The sequence below is a fragment of the Syngnathus scovelli genome, chromosome 6, assembly GCF_024217435.2.
Source record: "Syngnathus scovelli strain Florida chromosome 6, RoL_Ssco_1.2, whole genome shotgun sequence".
NCBI lineage: Eukaryota > Metazoa > Chordata > Actinopteri > Syngnathiformes > Syngnathidae > Syngnathus > Syngnathus scovelli.
The window spans coordinates 6,944,673-6,965,465 of record NC_090852.1 but is presented as its reverse complement, the minus strand read 5'-3'; the positions used below and the strand labels follow the sequence as shown (position 1 = coordinate 6,965,465).

General features: G+C 42.2%; 1 protein-coding gene and 1 long non-coding RNA gene across 2 annotated transcripts; one reads left to right on the top strand and one right to left on the bottom strand.

Annotated features, from left to right (window-relative positions):
• Nucleotides 1-2,835: 2,835 nt before the first annotated feature.
• alx4b (ALX homeobox 4b) lies at nucleotides 2,836-20,543 on the bottom strand. The gene is made up of 4 exons (XM_049723286.2): nucleotides 19,854-20,543; nucleotides 8,496-8,806; nucleotides 4,793-4,921; nucleotides 2,836-4,709 (listed from the first exon to the last, which is right to left on the bottom strand). The coding sequence occupies exons 1-4, from the start codon at nucleotides 20,194-20,196 to the stop codon at nucleotides 4,389-4,391; spliced, it is 1,104 nt and encodes a 367-aa protein (XP_049579243.1). The 5' UTR covers nucleotides 20,197-20,543; the 3' UTR covers nucleotides 2,836-4,388.
• LOC125970714 (uncharacterized) lies at nucleotides 11,722-12,507 on the top strand. The gene is made up of 3 exons (XR_007482250.1): nucleotides 11,722-11,764; nucleotides 11,919-11,996; nucleotides 12,399-12,507. It is a non-coding gene; the product is annotated as an uncharacterized lncRNA (long non-coding RNA).
• Nucleotides 20,544-20,793: the final 250 nt, after the last annotated feature.

Sequence of the window (20,793 nt, the reverse complement as noted above, 5' to 3'; positions counted from 1 at the left end):
CCAGGAAATGAGTCTTTTGGGATGAGACATTTCTCAGGCCAAGCATTTTTGGATTCAGCTGACAACAAATAAATGATCCCATGTGTGATGGCCGCATAATGTTGCATGTTAACAAAGAAGTCATGTTTAGCGTGTAGTTGTCCTGATTGGAAGAAGCTCTTCATTTGTTCTCATAGTTTCCTGCTCCTCCGATGATTCTTATGTCAAACGTTTTCCTCGCCGCCGGTAGCTCGCGCAACATTTTAGCGACACGTCTTGCGCTCAATTTTCTCTCGCTGTGGCCCTCACGTCTGAGTTTTCATTTCTGCCTGTCAATCAGTGCGTATCGTAGCGTAGCGGCTGCAAAAGATCGACTGTTTGTATATTTTTGACCTTTTGAGCTCTGCAGCAGGCGGGCTTCTTGAGCAAATGCGCTGAACACGGCAAGACATAAGTGAACAATAAATCATAGCGAGACTCCACCACCCCCGTATTCACGAGCAGCATAATTGAAAGCATACTGGCCAGGAGAGAAAGGCAACATGCAGCTCTGGACCGAAGAGCATATCCTGATAATAACTTGATTGGTGTTAAAAGGGAATCAGCAGTTGGTCTACTGATTACAGTGTGTCAACTCTTAAATTTTAAATTGCAGTACACACGCAGAAGTACGAAGAGAGGTTACCAGAATCTTTTAGCATTCCTATTATTGTTTATAAAAGAGAGTGAATTAAAATAACGGGTTTCCCAAAATTTGGAAAATGTCCATTGTTATTCTTGAGTTTACTCATTCACTGCCACTGACGACTATAGACGTCAAACATCCATTTCAACTGGACTGACAGTGAATGAGTTAATATGACTGTTTACAAGTACGAAAGTGATAATACAAGAAGGCCCAATTAGCCTGTTTTTGGCACAATCAGTGGTCGGAGATTCCCCATCCAGCACCATTTCTGTTTTTATGAATATGACAATCAGCTTGGCCAAAATGTAAGTCGTTTGTTGGCATTCTCAGCTTGTAATGAAGGTTTTACCAGATGCACATTGTTTCTTCTGCTCCTCAGTGCCGTTGACTTATAGCCACAGCAGGAGGCTGATTCATCTTTTATGTCCCTGCGGACATGGTCAGTGCTTTCAAAACTTCAACTGGATCTTTTTGATTTAAGACAAGAAGTTACTTGATGTTTTAAGAGAGAAGTGGACTTTTGGTTTTACAGTAACAACATTGGTTCATGTGGATTAGTATGTGTAATTATTTTTTTATTTTTTTTACTACATAGTGCAATGCCCTTTATACGGAGTTTTTTTACTGGTCTAACAGGAAGTGGAGAAATTAAATTTAACGTGTTGGGCTATGTTTTCAAACTGTTTAAAGTAAGCCAAAGCGTCAGCTCGCATGCTTGATTTTAGCACCGATTTACAACTCCGACATTGCTAACGATGGCTTTTAATGAGCAGCTCAAGTTTCCATTTGTTTATGGAGCGTGCTGACTGACAGATCCATAGATGGAGAAATAAAGCACGTGGGTGAGGAATTGGATCGTTCCCGTCTTTGCCATATCAACAGAGCCTTTATGTAGAGGAGTGAACTTTGAAGTGCCCTAATGGTCCACATGGTCCTTTAACCATGCAGGACTCTGTCAGTGGAGCCTAGCTGGGGCAGTGTGACCCATTAGCTTTAATGAGCGGTGTCCAGGGCACAGTGGGCCACTCTTTTTGCCCTCTATCACTGTTTATTTATGTCACCTACCCGCATTTTAGACTACTTAGGCTTTTAAGTTGCGTACTGCTCTATGCTTTGTGATTTGATTTTATCTGATCCCTGGCTGAATCTTGGTAGTTTGAACTAGGGTCATGGTAATGCGCAATAAAAAAAAAATGTCATTCTTGCATTTCAAAGGATTATGAAATGTGCTAAAATGCTGAACTGTTTAGCAAAAAGAAAAAAAAACACATTCAGAGGTCTAGTAATGCAAGCTATATAGTCTTGATAAGCACATCTGTGAACTGAAAGTCATTCCAGGTCATAACACAGCTGCATCATAAAGCTGACTGAGAAAATACTGAGAAAATAAGATTTGCAAAGTTGTGATCTGCGCAAAAGGAACCTGCTTTAAAGAATGAAACATATTCTGTTTTATTTTATTTTTTTTACCTGTTAATTCTGTCATTATTTTCAAAATATCAATGATTTAATATAAATCTACAATGCAGGATTATTATTAATGAAAAAAAACACAGAATTAGAGAGTATTTCCAAACTTTTGACTGGTACTGTGAATATGCCACTTTACAAATATCACCCCATTTTTCTTACCCTCGTTTTACTTTTGAAGCTGTGTACTAGTTGTATTTCGTTCATTACAATAGAGGTGCAGCGATGCTTAACATATCAGATTATTTTAACAAGCAATTAATTGTTTAAATTTGTTATTGGCTAAAGCAGTAGCTTTTTTCTCACAATGCAAAACAGTACATATTCTTAAACAACACAGAGGATTTTAATTTCATGATTGGCAGCAGACATTTAGCAGACAGACAGAATTTTTTTTCCCCACCCACTATGAAGAAAAAAAAAGCCTTCTAGTTAACGTTATGTACATTTTGGAAAAGGCTGCAATTGTCTACTGGTCATACATTCTTTGGAGGGCGAAGTCTGCACCAATGGTGAGCTTGGCAGTTTTTGCCTTTGGAATTCCAACCATAATGGATGGTTTGATTACAGATATTTTTATAGTTTAGGAATTTAGTTTCTGGAGAACCTGTGCATGAAACTATATTTCATGCAATTACACTTGATTGCCTTCAATACGAGCATTTTGCTAAACGTCGTATTTGAAAGGAGAAACTTCATCCGGCTGTTTGGGATTTTATTACATCTTCACTTCAATCCATCAAATAAAAAACAATACCTCTGTACAAATAAACACATTTCCAGCACCTTGAGCAGATGTCATGGTACTAAATATGGATGGCTTAAAGCAACATTTTTGCAACCCGGAACAACATGAGGCTTCTGTCCCAGTGGAAAGTATAAACACACAATTCTCAAAATCTTAAGTGCAATAACTTATTGCAATGGCACATTATATAAAGTCACTACCATAAGTCGAAATAATTGGTTATTATTAGAAAATAACAAAAAAAAAAAAACAGCTTGAAGCCATTAGAAAATTAGAAAGCTATTTCAACAGTTAAAAAGCCCAGAGCAACATTTTCTTTAGAAATAATGCTGAACACAACATATTATTTGGCAATATCACTGTAATACTTGAACGGTTTGGCTTTTTGGAGGTCCATTATTTGACACAAAGATAAAACAAATGCACAAGCAACAGAATAATATCATACATACTGTTTACATTCACACAAAACAACTTTTCAGTAGTGTCATCACGGAACGAGCTGCAGTTTAAAGCACAGGGAGGTCGAGACAATCGAGCCCTCAATAGGAATAGAACTGGTTCCTGATTTGAATTCAGAAACTGAAAGTTCTGTCTAGTTCCTTTATAGTCAATCAAGTATTCAAATTTGATTAGTTGTAGAAGTGATACAAGCCTTCTGCCAAATGTCATATCAAAATACATTCACCCAATGCAATCCCTCTATCAAGAAGTAAATGATGTCATGACAAGATTTCATTCAAATCACAAGTTTGATAACACACACTCACCACTGCAATGTATACGCTCCACCTAAACATTACAAAATTCTCCCACTCGCCAATCAGGCCCACCAATTCAGTCCGCAGTTTCCGCCATGTGTTGATCCAAAACTTGGCCATGACAACATCTGTGATGCACTTTGGTGTTCACGAGGCAAAAATGCTCATTTTGATGCTAATTAAGTGTGTCTACTAATTGCGTCGGGTGCCGGTGGAAGTTGGCGTGACTAGTTGGCGTTGAAGGCTACCGCTGTGCCTTGTCTACCACTGGAGACACGGAGTTTCCTGTAACTTGAGGCTGGGCCTGACAGGGGAACCTGTGGAGGTTGCTCTGTGGGAGCAAATGACATGTTGGCTGGAAATCTAATGTCTGCTCTCCTCCCTCAGTAAATTGCTTCAGGCTAGTTCTGTTTGCGCTCCATTAAATTTGCCGATTGCATCCAGCCTGGGTTGTCACACGGAAGAAAAAAATAATCATAACTGAAAATGACAGCTATGCCACCAAAACCTGAGACGGACAGAAATTAAACGCCTGGGTCTGATTTTCACTTCTACTTTTTGGAACTTTCAGTTTCTGCTGATTGTCACTGTCGCAGCTGTTATCTCCATTGTGATGGCCGCTAAGATGCTCTCGGCTATCTGAACGCTTTCCGCCTGTTCTTTTGACCTGTCTTATCATTAGTGCTCTCAACAAAACTCCCCCGCAGCACTCATGGAGGCGGGGTGCGACTTGGTTGGAACATCATGTGGCCCAAGAAATGGCGGCGCTGTGCTCTTTGGCTTTCATACGCAGTGCTGCTATGCTGGAAGACTTGCGGTCTGGGTCAACGTTGAGATCGTAGCCGTTGAGCCCCCCGACCATTCCAGGTCCCCCAAATAGACTGCTCATCTGCGTCTGTCCCATGTGGCTGCTCCCTGGACTAGGCACGCCCAGAAAGTCGGGGACCCCTCCGTGACTATGGGGGTGAGGGGGCATACACGGGGGGACGGTATCACAAGGAACAACACAACCCGGCACTGGAGAGGCTGCACTCGTCCCGCCGATCCATGAAGGGTTTTGAATCTAAAAGCAAAGAGACGACACGATGAGGCGGTCACAAACATCGCATGGCAATTGGTGACGGACACGCTGGTGTTTTTATTTACCTGTGCATAGTTTTCAGGCCGAGTTAGAAGAGGCAGCTCGTAAGCCGTGGAAAAGTGCGTTCGAACCTGTTGCATCTGACCAAAGCGCTCCCTCTTTCTCCACTTGGCTCTGCGGTTCTGGAACCACACCTGCAAAGAAAAGCATAAACATGGTCAAAACATTTTGGTCACAACCCAATGTTCTGGGTAGAAAATAACCCAACATTGTCTCTCTGTCCCTTTTGGGTTCGATATTCCACCCAATTTGGGTTACTTTTAACCCAGCAGATTGTGGTCTAAAAATATTGGAGCACACCCAAAGATGTGACCATTTCTCTTCGCTCTGAAAGATAAACTAAGAAAGTGAAGCAAATAAATGTTATAGCATATGAAAGTCCCACAGCACGTTTTAGGATTTGACGTGTCGTTAAAGTGCCATCCGCATGGAACTGTTGATGTGAAAATGGAGCATCTCCCTTGGTACTGCACCTACCACCCACCCACCCCCAGCCATGCCGCCGCCTTTGATACACGGTCGTCTGCCTCCCTTCAAACTGCCTTCGTCGACAGATGCACATCTGGGTCTGTAGTCATTCATAAATCATTGCGAGAAAGGTGTCCTCTCCCTCACCTGTCGACACAGCGGGACAAAAAGGGAATCCCAACGCAATTCTTTTCAACAAACAATTGGACAGAATTGACAGTTTTTATGTAACTCACCACCTTGTTTGTACTTGGGCATTATTCGAAAGTCTTCAGATCCTTTGGTTGTTTGTGTGGGGGCAGTTTTGATTTTTACGATGAACAATGAAACAGATGGCAAATTTGAGGCCTTTGCTAGTAGCATTAGGAGAGATTCATGCCAAGCAACCAAGTTCTATGTGCTAAACTGGCTTTAGGGGCTGAATTTTCCCCAAAAGTTGAATATTACCCAGTTTTGGTGATTCATCAGGCGTCACTGTCGTGCTCCACCCTAACCAACCATCCATAGTTCACGCAACTTTTTTTCCCCTCTCACACGTGTAAGCAAATCTCTCCAAAACAGAGAAGGAACGTCAGGCTTTGAACTTTGATTGTTGGTTGATTCCGAGCCCAATCAGCTTGTGGTTTTCACAGTCGCTGACATGCAATTTCCCCTCAGCCAGGCTTTTCATATATCCCCCCTCCTCATTTTGCATTTGCCATTCTTCTCTGTCATCTTCCTAATAAAAAAGAGGCAGTGTTACAGTGTGCCCTGAAGCGCATTTACTTTTTAGGGACCACAAATGAGTTCATTTTTCAAAAAAAAGACCATGTATGGCCTCATGCGGGACATGTAAATTTTCTTTCTTCCAAAGCTGATGTTCGGAACTCACTCCGACATTCCACAGGTCAGCTGGTGAGATTAGCCTTCCAAAGTTGTAAAGTGATATGGAAGGTTGTGGCTGCCCCCCAATGTCAAGGTGAGGGGTTGTTGGCCTTTGAATTAAATCATATGTTTGCAGGAGAGCTTGGGGTCTGTTACACCCCCCTGAGATTTGGTGGGGGAGCGAGTTGTTTTTGTTTGATGTTCATACCATGTCCGTGTCTTTTGAGTTGTAGTTTTTGTTGTTGCCTGTTGTATTTCAATACACTACGCAAGATCCTGCATATGTACCTCTGAGTATTATGTTGTCTGTCTACAAGTGGTGCTGCACTGTTTGTGTTCAAACAGCCGTAACTTACTAAAGGGTTATACAATGCATTAGTTTCTCTATGTCATTGTATGTTAGCATTGAGCTAATAGAGATTTGAAAGAGAAGTTAAATGGTTTGGTCTGAGGTACCGTTGTAGATTGTGTCAGGTAAAGATGAGACTTTTTTGGGGGGATGTCTAAGGTTAAATGAGTGTAATGGGTCATCCGATTTTTGGTGGAATCCCACCTCTGTGTCACCAACCCCCCATATAAACCGCTTCTCTCCTCCCATCTCCCTTTTATGTCTGAGAGGGGAAGTGGGGATAATGAAAAGTGAGATGGGAGAATGTTCAAACTGGAGCTTGTTTTCATTTCATGTTTAATTTCCTGACGCCAAAGCCCGTGGCTTTCCGTGGCTAACCCCCATGACCTCTCAGGCGTGCAGACTCAGGCCGTCGACCAGACACACACGGGACACACACATTTACATACTGTGTCATTTACAAAATTCTGAATCTATCACTGACAAAAATGTTCTCCTAGCTTGAACACTGTCAGCTTTTTTTTTTAATGGGTGAGCCCATAATTATGCACCCCTTGTCTTGGTTTCTGTGTACTGAGTGAGTCATGTTTCACTTGCGCTGTGCTGCTTTGCCTTTGAACGGCCGTACGAAGGGGACATCAGCCAAATAGTTTGGCAAAGAGATCATTTGTGGTGCAAGCATTATGAAGTCAGATGTGTCTTGGGCTGCTCCGCCTGTCCAATGCTTCATCTTAAATATGATTATTTGCGACAAGCTATTTGTGTCTTTGCACAAGCGGAGTTCCTGTTCTTCCTATAGGGAAAACTTTGAATCCATCACATCGGACATGCCCAAAGTTACCAACTACTTCTTGTTTGTTTGGTTGATGTGGACACATGGTGGCTCTGTTTGGCCACGTTACAGTAATAGCTGAAGACATTGACAGCAAAAGGCCAGCTTACAGACTACAGAGCTATTAAAGAGTTTTATTTACGCCGCACGGCTAGCGGGTGGGGGTGACAGAGGGAGGCCAGAGTGCACCAACTCCAAAAGCAGCTTTGAAGTTCCAGCCGTCTCACCTCATCTCTGTCATCCCGGACGGACCACTGCGATTGATAGAGTGCCTCAGCGGTACTTTGCCCCCTCCCCCACAAAAAAGTCAGGTATGACCAAGTTCGAGTCGGACCTTTTGCTCACGTAAATAATTTAATAGCAGCAAAAGCCCCAAGCTGCACATAGAGACCTTCATCGTTAAACTAAGGATGAAAAAGTAAGACTCTGACATTGGCTTATTCTGGAAAAAACATCTGTGTTGTTTCTTAAGATGAAAAGGATTATTAAGTCGCTTGCCAAGCTTGCGATGCCCCTTGGTAGTCGTCGGTTGCATATCCCTGGACTTTGTCCTAATGGACCTTCTGTTGCAATTGTGGGATTTAGACTTGATTGCGTGCATGTTTAGGGTCTGTTTTGTACGACTCTGGGTCAAACCTCAGTGACTCAAAAGAGTGGGCTGTGTGCCTGTCGGTTGGGTCGGGAACGTTAATTATAATCATCTGGGGAAGGGATGGATCTGTGTGAACCAACTTTTTTTTTTTTCTACTGTACCACCGCACGGACCAGACAGTCCCTGACTATGTCTCAGGCCGCACGTGGAAATTGAAGCTGGCATCTCAAGTGCTTTTTATATCCTTCCCACATAGTCAAATGATTTCTTGCCTGCTTATGTCCCTCACCTCCTGCCTTCTCCGTTTTGTGTGGAAGTAGTTTAAACGTGGCTGCACCAGGGACAAACGGTTGGCCTCTGACCTTCGTGCAGAGTCTGACGCAAGTAAGCGCAAAGGGACTTCCCTTTATCCCGCCCTTTATCCCACTCTGATCTAAGGTTGGCTGGAAGAAAATAGATGAGAAAGGAGAACAATAGATTCTTTTGTTGTCACATTAGCAGCTTTTAACTCTCCCTCACACTCTCTGGCTATGATTAACATGCGAACATGGCCATGTTTGAAAACAGCACTGCTCATTTTTTTGGCGTGTCATCAGGTCTCACCTGAACGCGAGCTTCCGTCAGGTCCGTTCTCAGTGCCAGCTGCTCACGGGCATACACATCTGGGTAGTGTGTCTTCTGGAAAACCTTCTCCAGCTCCTCCAGCTGGTAGCTGGTAAATGTAGTGCGATTGCGCCTCTTCTTGCCTTTGTTGCTCTCTGCCTCGCTTTTATCCAGAGGGCTAGAAAGATCTGAGCCGGGACGCTCGCCTGACCCCTTTACACCGGCTTCCTTTAGATTCAGGTAGCTGCTTTCCATCCCAGGGGTGTCCACACTGGAGGGCAGCTCAGTCTCTGTCAAGCTGTTGTCTTTTCCTACATTAATGGGAAAGGAGGAAAGTCAGTTTTATTTTATTATGTATTAAAATTAGCTGTAAAGTGAAAATAAATGTCTTGTTAAAAGACCTGTTTTTCTTTCTGACGCGGACGCCAATGTGTCCACTTGCAGCAGTGTAGCGCCAACTACTGGCAAGGAGGACTTACTCTATGTCAGACTTTTAGAGTATCGGTGGTTGGTAACAGCAGCCTCCATGATTACCCGATACATTAAAATAAAGCCTGTATCTGTATTTTTCCATGTGTGAATGTTAGCACATAGATATATTTTACATTCATTCCTTTTCAATGTCATATAAAGCTAAAAAAGTTTGGCTATTTTACTCTCGTGATTAAATGCATTAAACACTTTTGGGTTTGTAAGAAACGAGGCAAATATAGAACATTTAATTGTGGCTTCAACCCTCAACTCTCTAACCAATTATGCTTGAGGAGAAACAGCGACAGTCGAAGAGCAATATGCTCCTTAAAATGCGTGTTGCTTTTGTTGAATATTGCCAGGGAAAAAAAAAGAAACCGATGACTAACAAGTCAGCAAGTGCATCTGCACACCATCACGTTCTAACATCCACACACAGTTGCGGCTACTTAATGCTTACATCACCTCTGTAATGTTTTATTTTGGGGTTCAAAGGCCTTGTATGTGTATGCTGAATCTACACTTCAATTGTTCAAATGTTTGAAAGGGTTGTCACGACACATTGGGTTGACCCGCGACACAACTTTGCAGGGGGCCGCGCTCACTTCATTCAGTCACGCCACCTGAAATCTGAGCCAATGAAAAACCTGCCTAATTTCGAACAGTTTGTGTGTTTGTGTGTGGCGCGGTGGACCTCGTTTGCCCGCTGCTACCTGACACACTTTGGCCCTCAGATGTAAACAACATTGTGTTTGTCACTTCCAATTTGGCGAGCCTCCATTTTGTGACAGACCTGGCTCTGTTCCTCTCTGCACATGCAAGGTTTTTTTTGTTTGTTTGTTTCCTCTTTGGAGATGAAGAAGGCTGTCCCTTCCCATTCATATAAACAAACATCAATGTGGATAAATAAGCATGTATGACTCTGGTGGAGATCCAGTCAGAACAGTGCTCTGTCAGTTTTTCTGCCTGCTTTTTCATTAGCATAAGGGTTCTGTCCTTAAATGGTCTCCATCATAACAGTGGAAAGAATATATTATATATATTATATAGGATGCCATCTGCTCTGCCCTCCACTCGGCCCTCACCCATCTGGAGAGAAAGGACTCATATGTGAGGTTGCTGTTTGTGGACTTCAGCTCTGCCTTCAACACCATTGTGCCGCAGCGACTCATCTGCAAACTCGACGAGCTGGGCCTCAGTACCTCCCTCTGCAACTGGATACTGGACTTCCTCTGTCAGAGGCCTCAGGTGGTGCGTGTTGGCGACAAAATCTCCGCCAGCATCACGCTGAGCACGGGGGCCCCCCAGGGCTGCGTGCTCAGTCCATTACTCTTCACCCTGCTGACGCATGACTGCACTGCGACCTACAGCGACAACCGCATAGTGAAGTTTGCTGACGACACGACTCTGGTGGGTCTCATCACGAAGGGCGACGAGACTCGGTACAGGTCGGAAGTTGACCTTCTGACCACGTGGTGCAGGGACAACAACCTCCTGCTGAACGTAAATAAGACCAAGGAAATCATTGTTGACTTCCGGAAGGGTCACACAACACACCTGCCGCTGATCATCGACGGTGCTGTGGTGGAGAGGGTGAGCTGCACCAAGTTCCTGGGGGTGCACATCAGTGAGGACCTCTCCTGGTCCGCAAACACCTCGTCACTGGCAAAGAAAGCTCAGCGCCGCCTGTACTTCCTGCGGAAGCTCAGGCGTGCATGTGCTCCTCAGGCAGTCCTGTCTACATTCTACCGTGGCACCATTGAGAGCGTCCTCACCAGTTGCATCGCTGTCTGGGGTGGTAACTGCACTGAACAGAACTTGAAGGCCCTGCAGCGCATAGTGAATACGGCTGGTAAGATTATTGGTGCTTCGCTCCCCTCCCTGAAGGACATTTACACCTCCCATCTCGCCCGCAAGGCAACCTCGATTGCCAGAGATGTGAGTCACCCGGCTCACTCTTTGTTTGACCTTCTGCCCTCTGGGAAGAGGTACAGGAGCCTGCGCTCCCGCACCACCAGACTTGCCAACAGCTTCTTTCTCCAGGCTGTTAGGGCCCTGAACTCGCTACCCCCTTCTGCGTAGCGTGCGGCACTGTTGCGCTATTTTCGGGAATGTCTGCTGTACGCGCACTTGCTCCTTTTTTTTCTGCTCCTCTTATTTATTTATTTATTGTTGTGTTATTTATTCATTATTTATTCAGCACGCTTTTGTTATACTTGTTTACTTGTTTGTCTGTTGTGAGCCATGTCTTGTCACCGTGGGATAGGGGGGAACGAAATTTCGGTTTCTTTGTGTGGCTTTGGCATGTGGAGAAATTGACAAATAAAGCTGACTTTGACTTTGACTTTGACTTTGATATTCTTAAATGCTTCTGAATGAAGTCAGAATAGAGAGAAATTACGTTAGACCTGAGCATATTAGTGAATAAAACTTGTAATGAAACACACGATTATACAACTTAAAGAGGAAGTCAAGCCTATTTTTATTTTATTTTTTTACAATAATGCGTTGTATGCACCCCCACCATTCTAAACACAGCAATCTGATTAATATTGCATTTGTGGAATATGAGCAGCCAAATTTACTTGCTTTCATCCATGTCAGGAGGCGGCCATTTTGCCTCTAGCTGGCCACTAAAAATGACATCACAGTTGCCAGTTTCAGGTCATAACCAATCACGGCTCACCTTGAGAAAACCGGTGAGCCGTGATTGGTTGTGACCTGACCTGGCAAGTGTGATGTCCTTTTCAGGCGACAGCAAGTGGCAAAATGGCCAACCCTGTGATGGATAAAGACAGGTGGATTTTGCCTGTTTAATTCATATAGCATTACCAAAACATTAACTAGAATACAGTTTTTTGACTAATTGAGCTGCACAGAACAAATTATTACAAAGAAAATTTGAGCGTGTGCTTTCCCTGTAAGGATGTTAAATATCTTTTTTTTTTTCAGACAAATACCATCCCAAGTATCGGTGGCAGCAAACAGTAGAAATCATCAGGGAAATGACACGTATTTCAGTCCCGGCTGGTCAGTACAAAATGGCTAAAGAAACAAAAATTCAACATCTATAATGGAAGAACTGAATGTGCACAGCAACGTTAGCTGTGGCGTGCCCGCTTTTGAGTCATCTTCTTCAATCCTCCCTCCTTCCACATGCTACACATCTGTCACGCATCATCGTTTAGTTTGGGTACAAAGGTTGCTATTGGGTTTTATTATAAAGTGTTTCTTTTTTACACTTTAATGACAGTTAAATGCATGTTTTATGACAGCAGCAGTTTGTCCCTGAAACTGATTTGGTTAATTTGTGTGGCTTAAGTTCAGTCTGAGTGAAGGTCACCCGGAGTCCCTGAACAGATGAGTTTCATGTACATTTATCTCCTACTAGATCACATTTCGAATAATTACGTGCATGCGCTTTCCTTACAGCTTTGTGTTTAACGCCCTCCACAGTCTGTCGTCTTAGAAACAAAGTGCATCGTGCGAAGGACTGTTGATATTTTGCGGTGCTGGTGACTCCGTCAGCCATTCTTTTAATGGTGAGTAAGCTGGCGGGGAATAGTTTTGACGTGATGAAGTCGGGCGTCAGCCGTCTGCAACGTGCGTGTTTGTTTTCATGAATTAATATTCTTTGGCTGGTGTGTCGCTCAATACGATGTCAATAATTGTCCCTCCAAAGCAGCCGCGGCACTCCCCTGCTCTCGCCCCGACTGAGGCTAATGAAACAACGCAGCTTGCCCGGCCGGGGTTCATGACCTCATTCCTCCGTGGCCCACCTGTCAGAGCTTCTTAATGTCTCCACACATGCACATTCTGACATTACCGACCGGTGCTTTGGCCCTGTGGTATGTTTTCATTCAACCTCTGAGCGGGAGCCTGACTACAGCATTTAGAAGTGAGTTGGATCAACTCAAAAGTCCCTACTTGTTTGAAATAATGAGATTGTGTCCCTGAGCAAAGCATGGTGGACAAAGTTTTATACTCATCCCAATTTCTCCACATTCTGTTTCGTGGTATGCTAATTGTAACCAAACACAATCCTCGCCAACATCACGCAGGAGTCATGCCTGCCGAGACTTTTTTTTCTTTCTCCCGTCTCCTGAACACAACCGTCAAGTCTTGCTTTCTTCCAAGATTCCAGTGCCTTGGCAACAGTTTCTTGGCATTGTGAGGAACCCCTTTTTTCTCTCTCTGTTGTTGCCCTTGTAGCGCGCATCAGCGTACATGAAATGTGAGGGATAAACGCCGCCTGCGCCTTCAATTTGCCAGTCATTTTCTGACAGCCCGCAGACTTCTTTGGTTAGCCGAGGTCACGTGTTTACTAGGGTCAGCAATTTAATCGCTGCTGAAAACAGAGAAAACATCAAAGTGTAATTTAACTGGTTGTAAAGCAACGAGGCACCCTCTCAGTTTTTATGGAATGGGATGGGGAGGGTCAAGTGAAACTAAATAAAAGAAACACTATAAATTAGTAACCTGGGGAAGGGTTAATGACCTTGTACTAACGAGGAAGGAGAATGCTTTTAAACAGAGTGCTCAAAGCTTGTCCCCTTATCAAAATATCAAGTGATTATATTTGTTATGATTAGTATTAGGCACTCTCTATTTGAAAATCTGAATCTAATCACTGCAGAAAATTGCAAATGCTTTATTATTTCATTAAAACGTGTCATTATAATAAGCTTAAATTGAATTTCACAAACGTAATTATCATTAGTTTTTCTCGATGAATGGTTGCACAAAATCATGCGGATCTGTTGCCTCGCGAGTTGCTTTCACATCGCCAGCGGCAAATCCGATTTTTGTCATAGCGAGCTTGTTCCCAGCAAGATGTTATTAAGCTTGAATATCAAAAATCACATCATATCACATATTTTTTACAAGACTGATCCAAACCACATGTGCAGGTTGTTTGAAATGCAATGCAAGTCACATTTGGACAAATGAGACTTCATTCTGGTGCTGAGTGATGCTCTTGGGGTGTCCAGCCTGAAAAATGTGCACAAAATGCTGAAGGAGGGGCAGAGGCACAACTTTAGAAACTTGGGTAACATTGATGGTAAAGCATATTAGCACCGAATTACTCGGATAGTTGCGTATAATAAATTCAGCACTGCTCAACAAAAAAAATATATCTACTGCCAGACGTCTATTTTTTCCCTCTGCTGACTCGCTAGCATTTGTACTGAAGGCTACATTATCAATCTAATCATTCTTTCCATTTTGAAAAGGCAATCAAAAAAATAAACGTATAAATACCAGGAATGAGTAAATAAACGTTAACTTGTTAGATGCTACAATGAGTCTGCACCATAAGCATGAGAGGCTTTAGGAAATTAATTCAAGGCACTTGACTCAATTATTAACTTCACAAGTGTGTTTTTTTCCCCTCCTGATACGCAATATTACATGGTAGAAGCCAAAAAAAAAAAACATAACAATGTACCCTACACAGTTGGTTGTATTTAATGTTGCTAAAAGAGACTCTTCTTAAATATCTATTATTTAGTGGCAACACCTCCCTGAATTGATTGTGTGCCCTTGTATGTCCCTTCCTTGTGCCATTAAAGAGTTAATATGTACAATAGAAGCTCTTCTTCGTGGGATACTCGGACAAGATTTTGACTATTGTTTCCTCTGTTAAAGGAAGGCTCCCAGATGTTCTTAAGGAGAGATCTATGGCAGCAACTCGCAAAGGAATGCTTATGCTTCTATGGGAAACCTGAAATCTTTCTGTTCAGTATCAGCGGCTTATAGACTGACACAGTCATTACCTCACTCACGTCCGAAGACTTTAGGCCGTGGCTGTCACTGTCTCATATCAAAGAACACAGAAATAGTTCAGGATTATTGTTGGAATGTGATTAACAATGGAGTACGTTTTGGTACAAACTGTCATTAAAAATCATTTCTGTAGATTTGGATAACTCTCGGCGCGAAACGTGTATTTATAAAGGGTGTAATCACTGAGCCTTCTCTTTTCAACAGTATGAATTTGAAGACACTAATTGCAGAAGTCAAATTGGAAGGTTGGAATTTTGCTCCTTTGCAATGTAATGTTAAAAGGTTTGGACTGCAGCCAACAGTGAGTGATCATTTGCAGGACTTCCCACTTTTGACTTTTTGTTCAATTTATCAAATGTCCTCACGTGAAAATTAGACAAATAGCAGTTATGAATCAAAACAAGATTTTGCTTTGCTTTACTTTGTCGATCCAGCGGTCATTTTTAAGACAAATTTGGGTTATCATTGATCCCTGTGGTCATTTGTACAATTTTCCCAGGTCATTTTTACCTTGCGCTTTATAATAAACCTGTGAATAGAGGACAATATGTCAGAGCTAAAGTGATGTTTCATAGCAAACAGGTTGGTCCTGTTGCTTGAACTTTCCAAGACAGAAAAACATGCTCGAAAGAAGTTTATTCCCCCCCCTGGCCCGCCCAACTTTAAGCAGTTGAAAACTGTTTCAGGGCATGATCACAGGTCACTGTTCAGCCACTAGCGTGGTCAAAATGTGGTAATCATCACAGCAAATATCCATACATATCCTCTGACATCATTTCCCTCCAATTTCCCCTCTCCATGCACATAGAGTTCTATATTTTGACAGGATGCTTTTAAAGCGCTGCCAGAGCCTTCTTGTGGTCTTGTTTTGCTCTCATGCATTGAGAAACATGTTTTACATATCACAGGATGCTCCAATTTCACACTGAGGTCACAGCGGCTATTTGAACTATATTAGGTGAACATGGTATTACTGAGGAAAAGGCAAGAGAGAATCGGCGCAATCAGTATCAGAGTTCACACAGTTTGTATAATGTGTGTTTCTCTAAAACCGTCATTTATCGCAGGAGGTCCGTTCCAAACCTCATCCACAACATCTGAAGCTTCCACAGCATCGGTGAGATCTTGCTGTTTAAAGATCAGGCGTAAAGTACAAAAGTATTTCCAAGGCATTAAATAGACCATGGATGGCAAAGATGGCACAACAGTGATAATACAAAGACTGGATATTTCTTCAAAATTAATGCAAAGACCAGAAGAAAACTAAGTAGTGAGCACTGAAGGAGCTAGAGGAATTTCTAGCAAGTAATGGCTATATAGTCTATTTAGTATACAATCTCTAGTCTGGTTATGTTAGTAAATAAAGTGAGCAAGAAGAGCTGCTAAATGTCTCTTAAATTAGCTAACTTGTGAGCACGAAAAGAAGTAAACATGGCGACCCCTGAGTAGATGCAATGTTTGCAAAATTTTGGAAATGAATACGTCATTGATTTAAGTAAATATGCAGCATCGGTTAAAGGTTTAAAATATGAACTTTTGACATCTTGAGTTGAGTTACCTTTTATTCAACTAAAGTATATTTTTTCATCCAACAAATGTCTGCTAGTTTAATGCTAACAACGTTTGAAGTAAAGCTACAGACCAGCTAAAGGAAATTAGCATAACTGCTTCGGTCATTAGAAACATAAATAAACAAAGCATACAACAGGAGCGCACTCCACATTGTATTCCTGTCGGCCACACCTAAAGTCCGAGTGGTTAGTTTTTCACTTTTGCTGTAAAATGCCACCGCCGTTGTTCCAGTCACTATGCCACACAGGCGCTAGCTACCAGATAGCTCATGAGCTAGCAGTCTTGGGATCAAAATGCATGACTACCCCCCCAAAAAAATCTGGAAAAGTGAAATGGTAAAAATATCTGCTTCATTTAGTAAGGTCTCATGCATGATCCCTACCAAAATTCCGTCACCAAAAGTAAGCTCATGCTTGGCTTTGATCGATATTGTCAGTGAAGCAACGATTTAATAATGTGTTTATTATTGTGGTGGTTTGCAATGGTGTAGCTTCGAACTGCGGTGGCGCTAATATATTAACTACTACAACCCACATATCAGAGGCACCACGCAATATGATGCAGTGAAATTTCTACTTCGAGCTTCAACCACAATAATAAACACACTGTTAAATTAATACTTGTCTTTACGGTTTTCCGTTTAAATATTTGCACAGGCATACGTGCTAAATTGGCTTGTAAGTGTATGCGCATGTAAGAAATTCTCTCCAGTGGTTCTCAAATCTTTACCCTTGTCCATTTGTGACATTTTGCTTATTTTTCCAAGGTATTGTGAAGACAGGGTTATGTAAACCAGTCCCACTTTGTCATTGTGGGGACTCTCAGTTGCTTTGGAGATCTAATGTTTGGCGAGTATGAATAAAAACCATATAGCAGCCAATGATGCACATCTGCCTCGGATTAATGCGGACCCCTCCTGCGGTGCTGACTTGCATTCCTCTGCACTCCATCAGCTCCGTGGGCTTTTATTTCATTCACAGTGGTGTGTGCACTATGCAGGTAGATGCTAAGCCCGGTGGGACGCTCATTGGTTCGCGTGCACACCCAACAATATGCGGCGACAACCATGATATTATTGGATGTATTTCAAAGTTTGTTTGTGCTGAAACAGACACGCTTGAAGGTTTTGATATGGTGTGAATGCAAAACGACTGTAATCTTGGTACTTTAGCTCATAGGTCCCTCTGTTGTATTGCAACGAGGCTCTCACCAGAGGCAATTACGGTAAAGACAGCTTGAGTGTAAAAAAACAACCAATGATAACAACTGGCAATACATTTCAAATAGTACTCTAATCAGTAAAATTAATTCATTTTTCCAAAGGAAATTCAGTGGACATGTCTGTACCATTATTGATCAAATTACAGAAAGTAATTTATGTATTGTAATTTGTTTTATTTTGAAAGATAGTTCTTGCACTGATGTATTTTTTGGGCCATCTTTCAGTTACGCTTTCTCTCAGAGTGACGTGACTGTGAAAAGAATCAATTTGTTTTGTATTTGATGTTTTTTTTTTTAAAGTCTTTCAGTGTCACCGATATTTAAAGTAAAGACTTTGACTCAGGTGATACAGATTTTTGAGAGAAATATGAAGGCGATGCATGATTTGCTTCGTCAGGCCATATAAGCTGATGTGGTGGGCTCGATTTGGCCTCTGGGCCTTGAAATAAACACATGCCGGCCATCACTTTGAAATACAGCAATCGAGGCTGGTTTGCTCTGTGGCCTTTTTGTTTTGGACAAAATGAAATAGTTGCTATAGTATGTACATAAGCCGATAGTCTAAATATCCTTTGTTCTATTTTGAAAATCAGCAACATTCTTAATTCTGAAAAGCTTTTCACTTGCACCCTGTTTGTGGATCAAGACAGTGAAGATTGTTAACTATTTGTTTCCAGTAAAAATCTCCACATCACATATTTTATTTTCCAAACCGACTAGAAAAAAAATGCTACTTTTCCATATACTACAATACTTCAAATCTCTCCGCATAGTACACTGTAGGCGCTTGCACTAAAATTTTTGGGGGCAGTTGCTCAAGCCAATAACAAACCCCCAACCCCCCCATATTTGTGATACAACGAAGCAACACATTCAATCACAAAACTGTTAACAAGACAGGTGAAGGGCAGCATATACAATAGATGCACTCCACGTTTTACAAAACAAACGCTCGTCACGTCAAAACATAGATGACGTAGATGGTTTGAATGATCATATCAATTACGTGTCAAAATACTGTGTAGCACCACTAGTTCTCTTTGTGGCAATCAATCTTAAAATATTCACAATACCAAATGTCAATCTTCAAATATATTATTTCCAGATTGACCGTAAAACTGAAAATCTCACAACAGCCTGGTTGCCATGTCGACAGCATTGCAGTCACTCAATGTTGGCACATTAACCTCTGTCTGTATATCAGACATTTTTTGTCATGATGAAAGAGATAAAAAAATCAAGATTGAGCAATATATCTCTTGTGTTGGACCACACATAAGAGCACAAGGCTGTTGACGCCTGAGGCTTTGACTAGACCCCAAAAGTGTCCTACCCAGAGCCACAGTGCCTTCATCTGGCTGCAACATTTTCAGTAATAACACTGCAGAGTCTCTTCTCTTTGGAAGTATGCTGCATTTAATGATTGCGTTCAAACGGTTCTGTCTATGCACTTGCCAAATCAGCTCACTAAAGTACAGCACGGCTCCAAACAAGTTTGGAGACACACTCCCCACTAAAAAATAGAAGACTGTGCACTTTACCATTTTGCTAACTGTGGCAGACTTCACTTTTATTTATATCGCCAACTGCAAACTGCGCTGCATTTATCTCCACGTTTTATGCAAATTGCATAAAAGAAGCCACCGAGTCAAGCTATAAATATCGGTGTTTGATCAAAACAGAAACCAAATTATTAGCCATGATAATAGGTTTTGTGTAATTTGTATAGTCACAGATACAAAAATGTACAATACTTTAGCTGTGTTCACATGCACGGGCACCAAAACTATGTAAAAATAAGGAATCATTCTGGAGAGTTCTGCAGCCTGTCATAGGGTGTTTATACATATATATATATATATATATATATATATATATATATATATATATATATATATATATATATATATATAAAATATTTTTTTTTTTTTTTCTGGCGATATCTAAAAATGTCGAAATATTGTTCTGTGACGGCTGATTGCAATGACTTTGGGACGATGCTGCAAGTTTACTTTGTGAGGAAATTACACTTTCAGCGGAGAGAATAACTGACACTCGTGTGGTCTTAAAAACGTCAAGGTGAATGTTTAAAAAAAATAAAAATTACAGGCAAATACAGCTACTGCAACGAATCCTTCACGAATAGTCTCAACTCCAGGTTGACTCTTCATTTATTTAGCCACTGTGATTATTTAATTAATAAATAAAATGAAAATAAATTAAAACAAGTGTTTCTTGATGCACGGCACGCAAACGCGCATCCTGCTCTGCCCACTGTGGAGTTTTTGCGCGTGTTTGTCCACTCACCGTAACATGGTAGGATGCCGTTGTGGCCGCCGTCCGTGTGCAATTTGCCGCCCTCGGGTGGAGTCTTGCAGGTGGGTCTGTGCATGAAGAGCTGGTACTTGTGGAAGGGTCCCTCTTCCTCCACGCCGTCCAGCGACTGGCACTCGGTCTGGAAAGGACTCCGGGACTTCTCCCCGAACCCCTGCCCTTTATTCGTCGCGAACGTGGGGCTGTATTTGGCGTCGGAACTGCCGAAAGTCCTGAAAGGGTTCGCCTGGTGCTCCCTACCTTGCGAGGCAGACGGACTGTAATACGCATCCATCGAGGTCATGTCGCAGTATGAGACACACGTATCTGCGTTCATACCTAAAAAAAAAAAAAAAATCTGTATTTAAAAAAAAAAAAAAAAGAGGCAGAATCCAAACTTTAGTTCTCGCCCAGCCCCTTCTAAACAGCTCTCCTCAAACTTTCATGCAATGCACACTGACGCACCCTAGCTCGCACACGCTCAAAGTGGCGCATCTGGGACTGCTTTAGAGAGAGAGAGAGAGAGAGAGAGGAAAAAAAATGAACAAATGCTAAAAGCCCCTCTCTGTGAAGGAGAGCGAGATGAGGAGCCCACAGTGGGAAAGTGTCACGCAGAACTACGCTGACCTTCAAGCTGCACGCATGCACTCCGAGTAGGCCCACTCCGCTCTGACCGCGCTATAATGGCCCGATGGGAGGTCAAAAACAAGGAAAGGGGTGGAGGGTGGCTGGGGGCTGCATTTTCTTCTTCATTTTCTCTTTTTTGTGTGTGTGTGTGTGTGTGTGTGTGTGTGTGTGCGCGAGCGTCTGGTGGTGGTAAACACGTGGGAATCGCAACACATGACATCAATGCAATCAAGAGATGAATGGATGAGCTTTAATTCCATACACGCTATATAAGAATGTCTAGTTTTATTCAGTGCGTGGTTGCGTA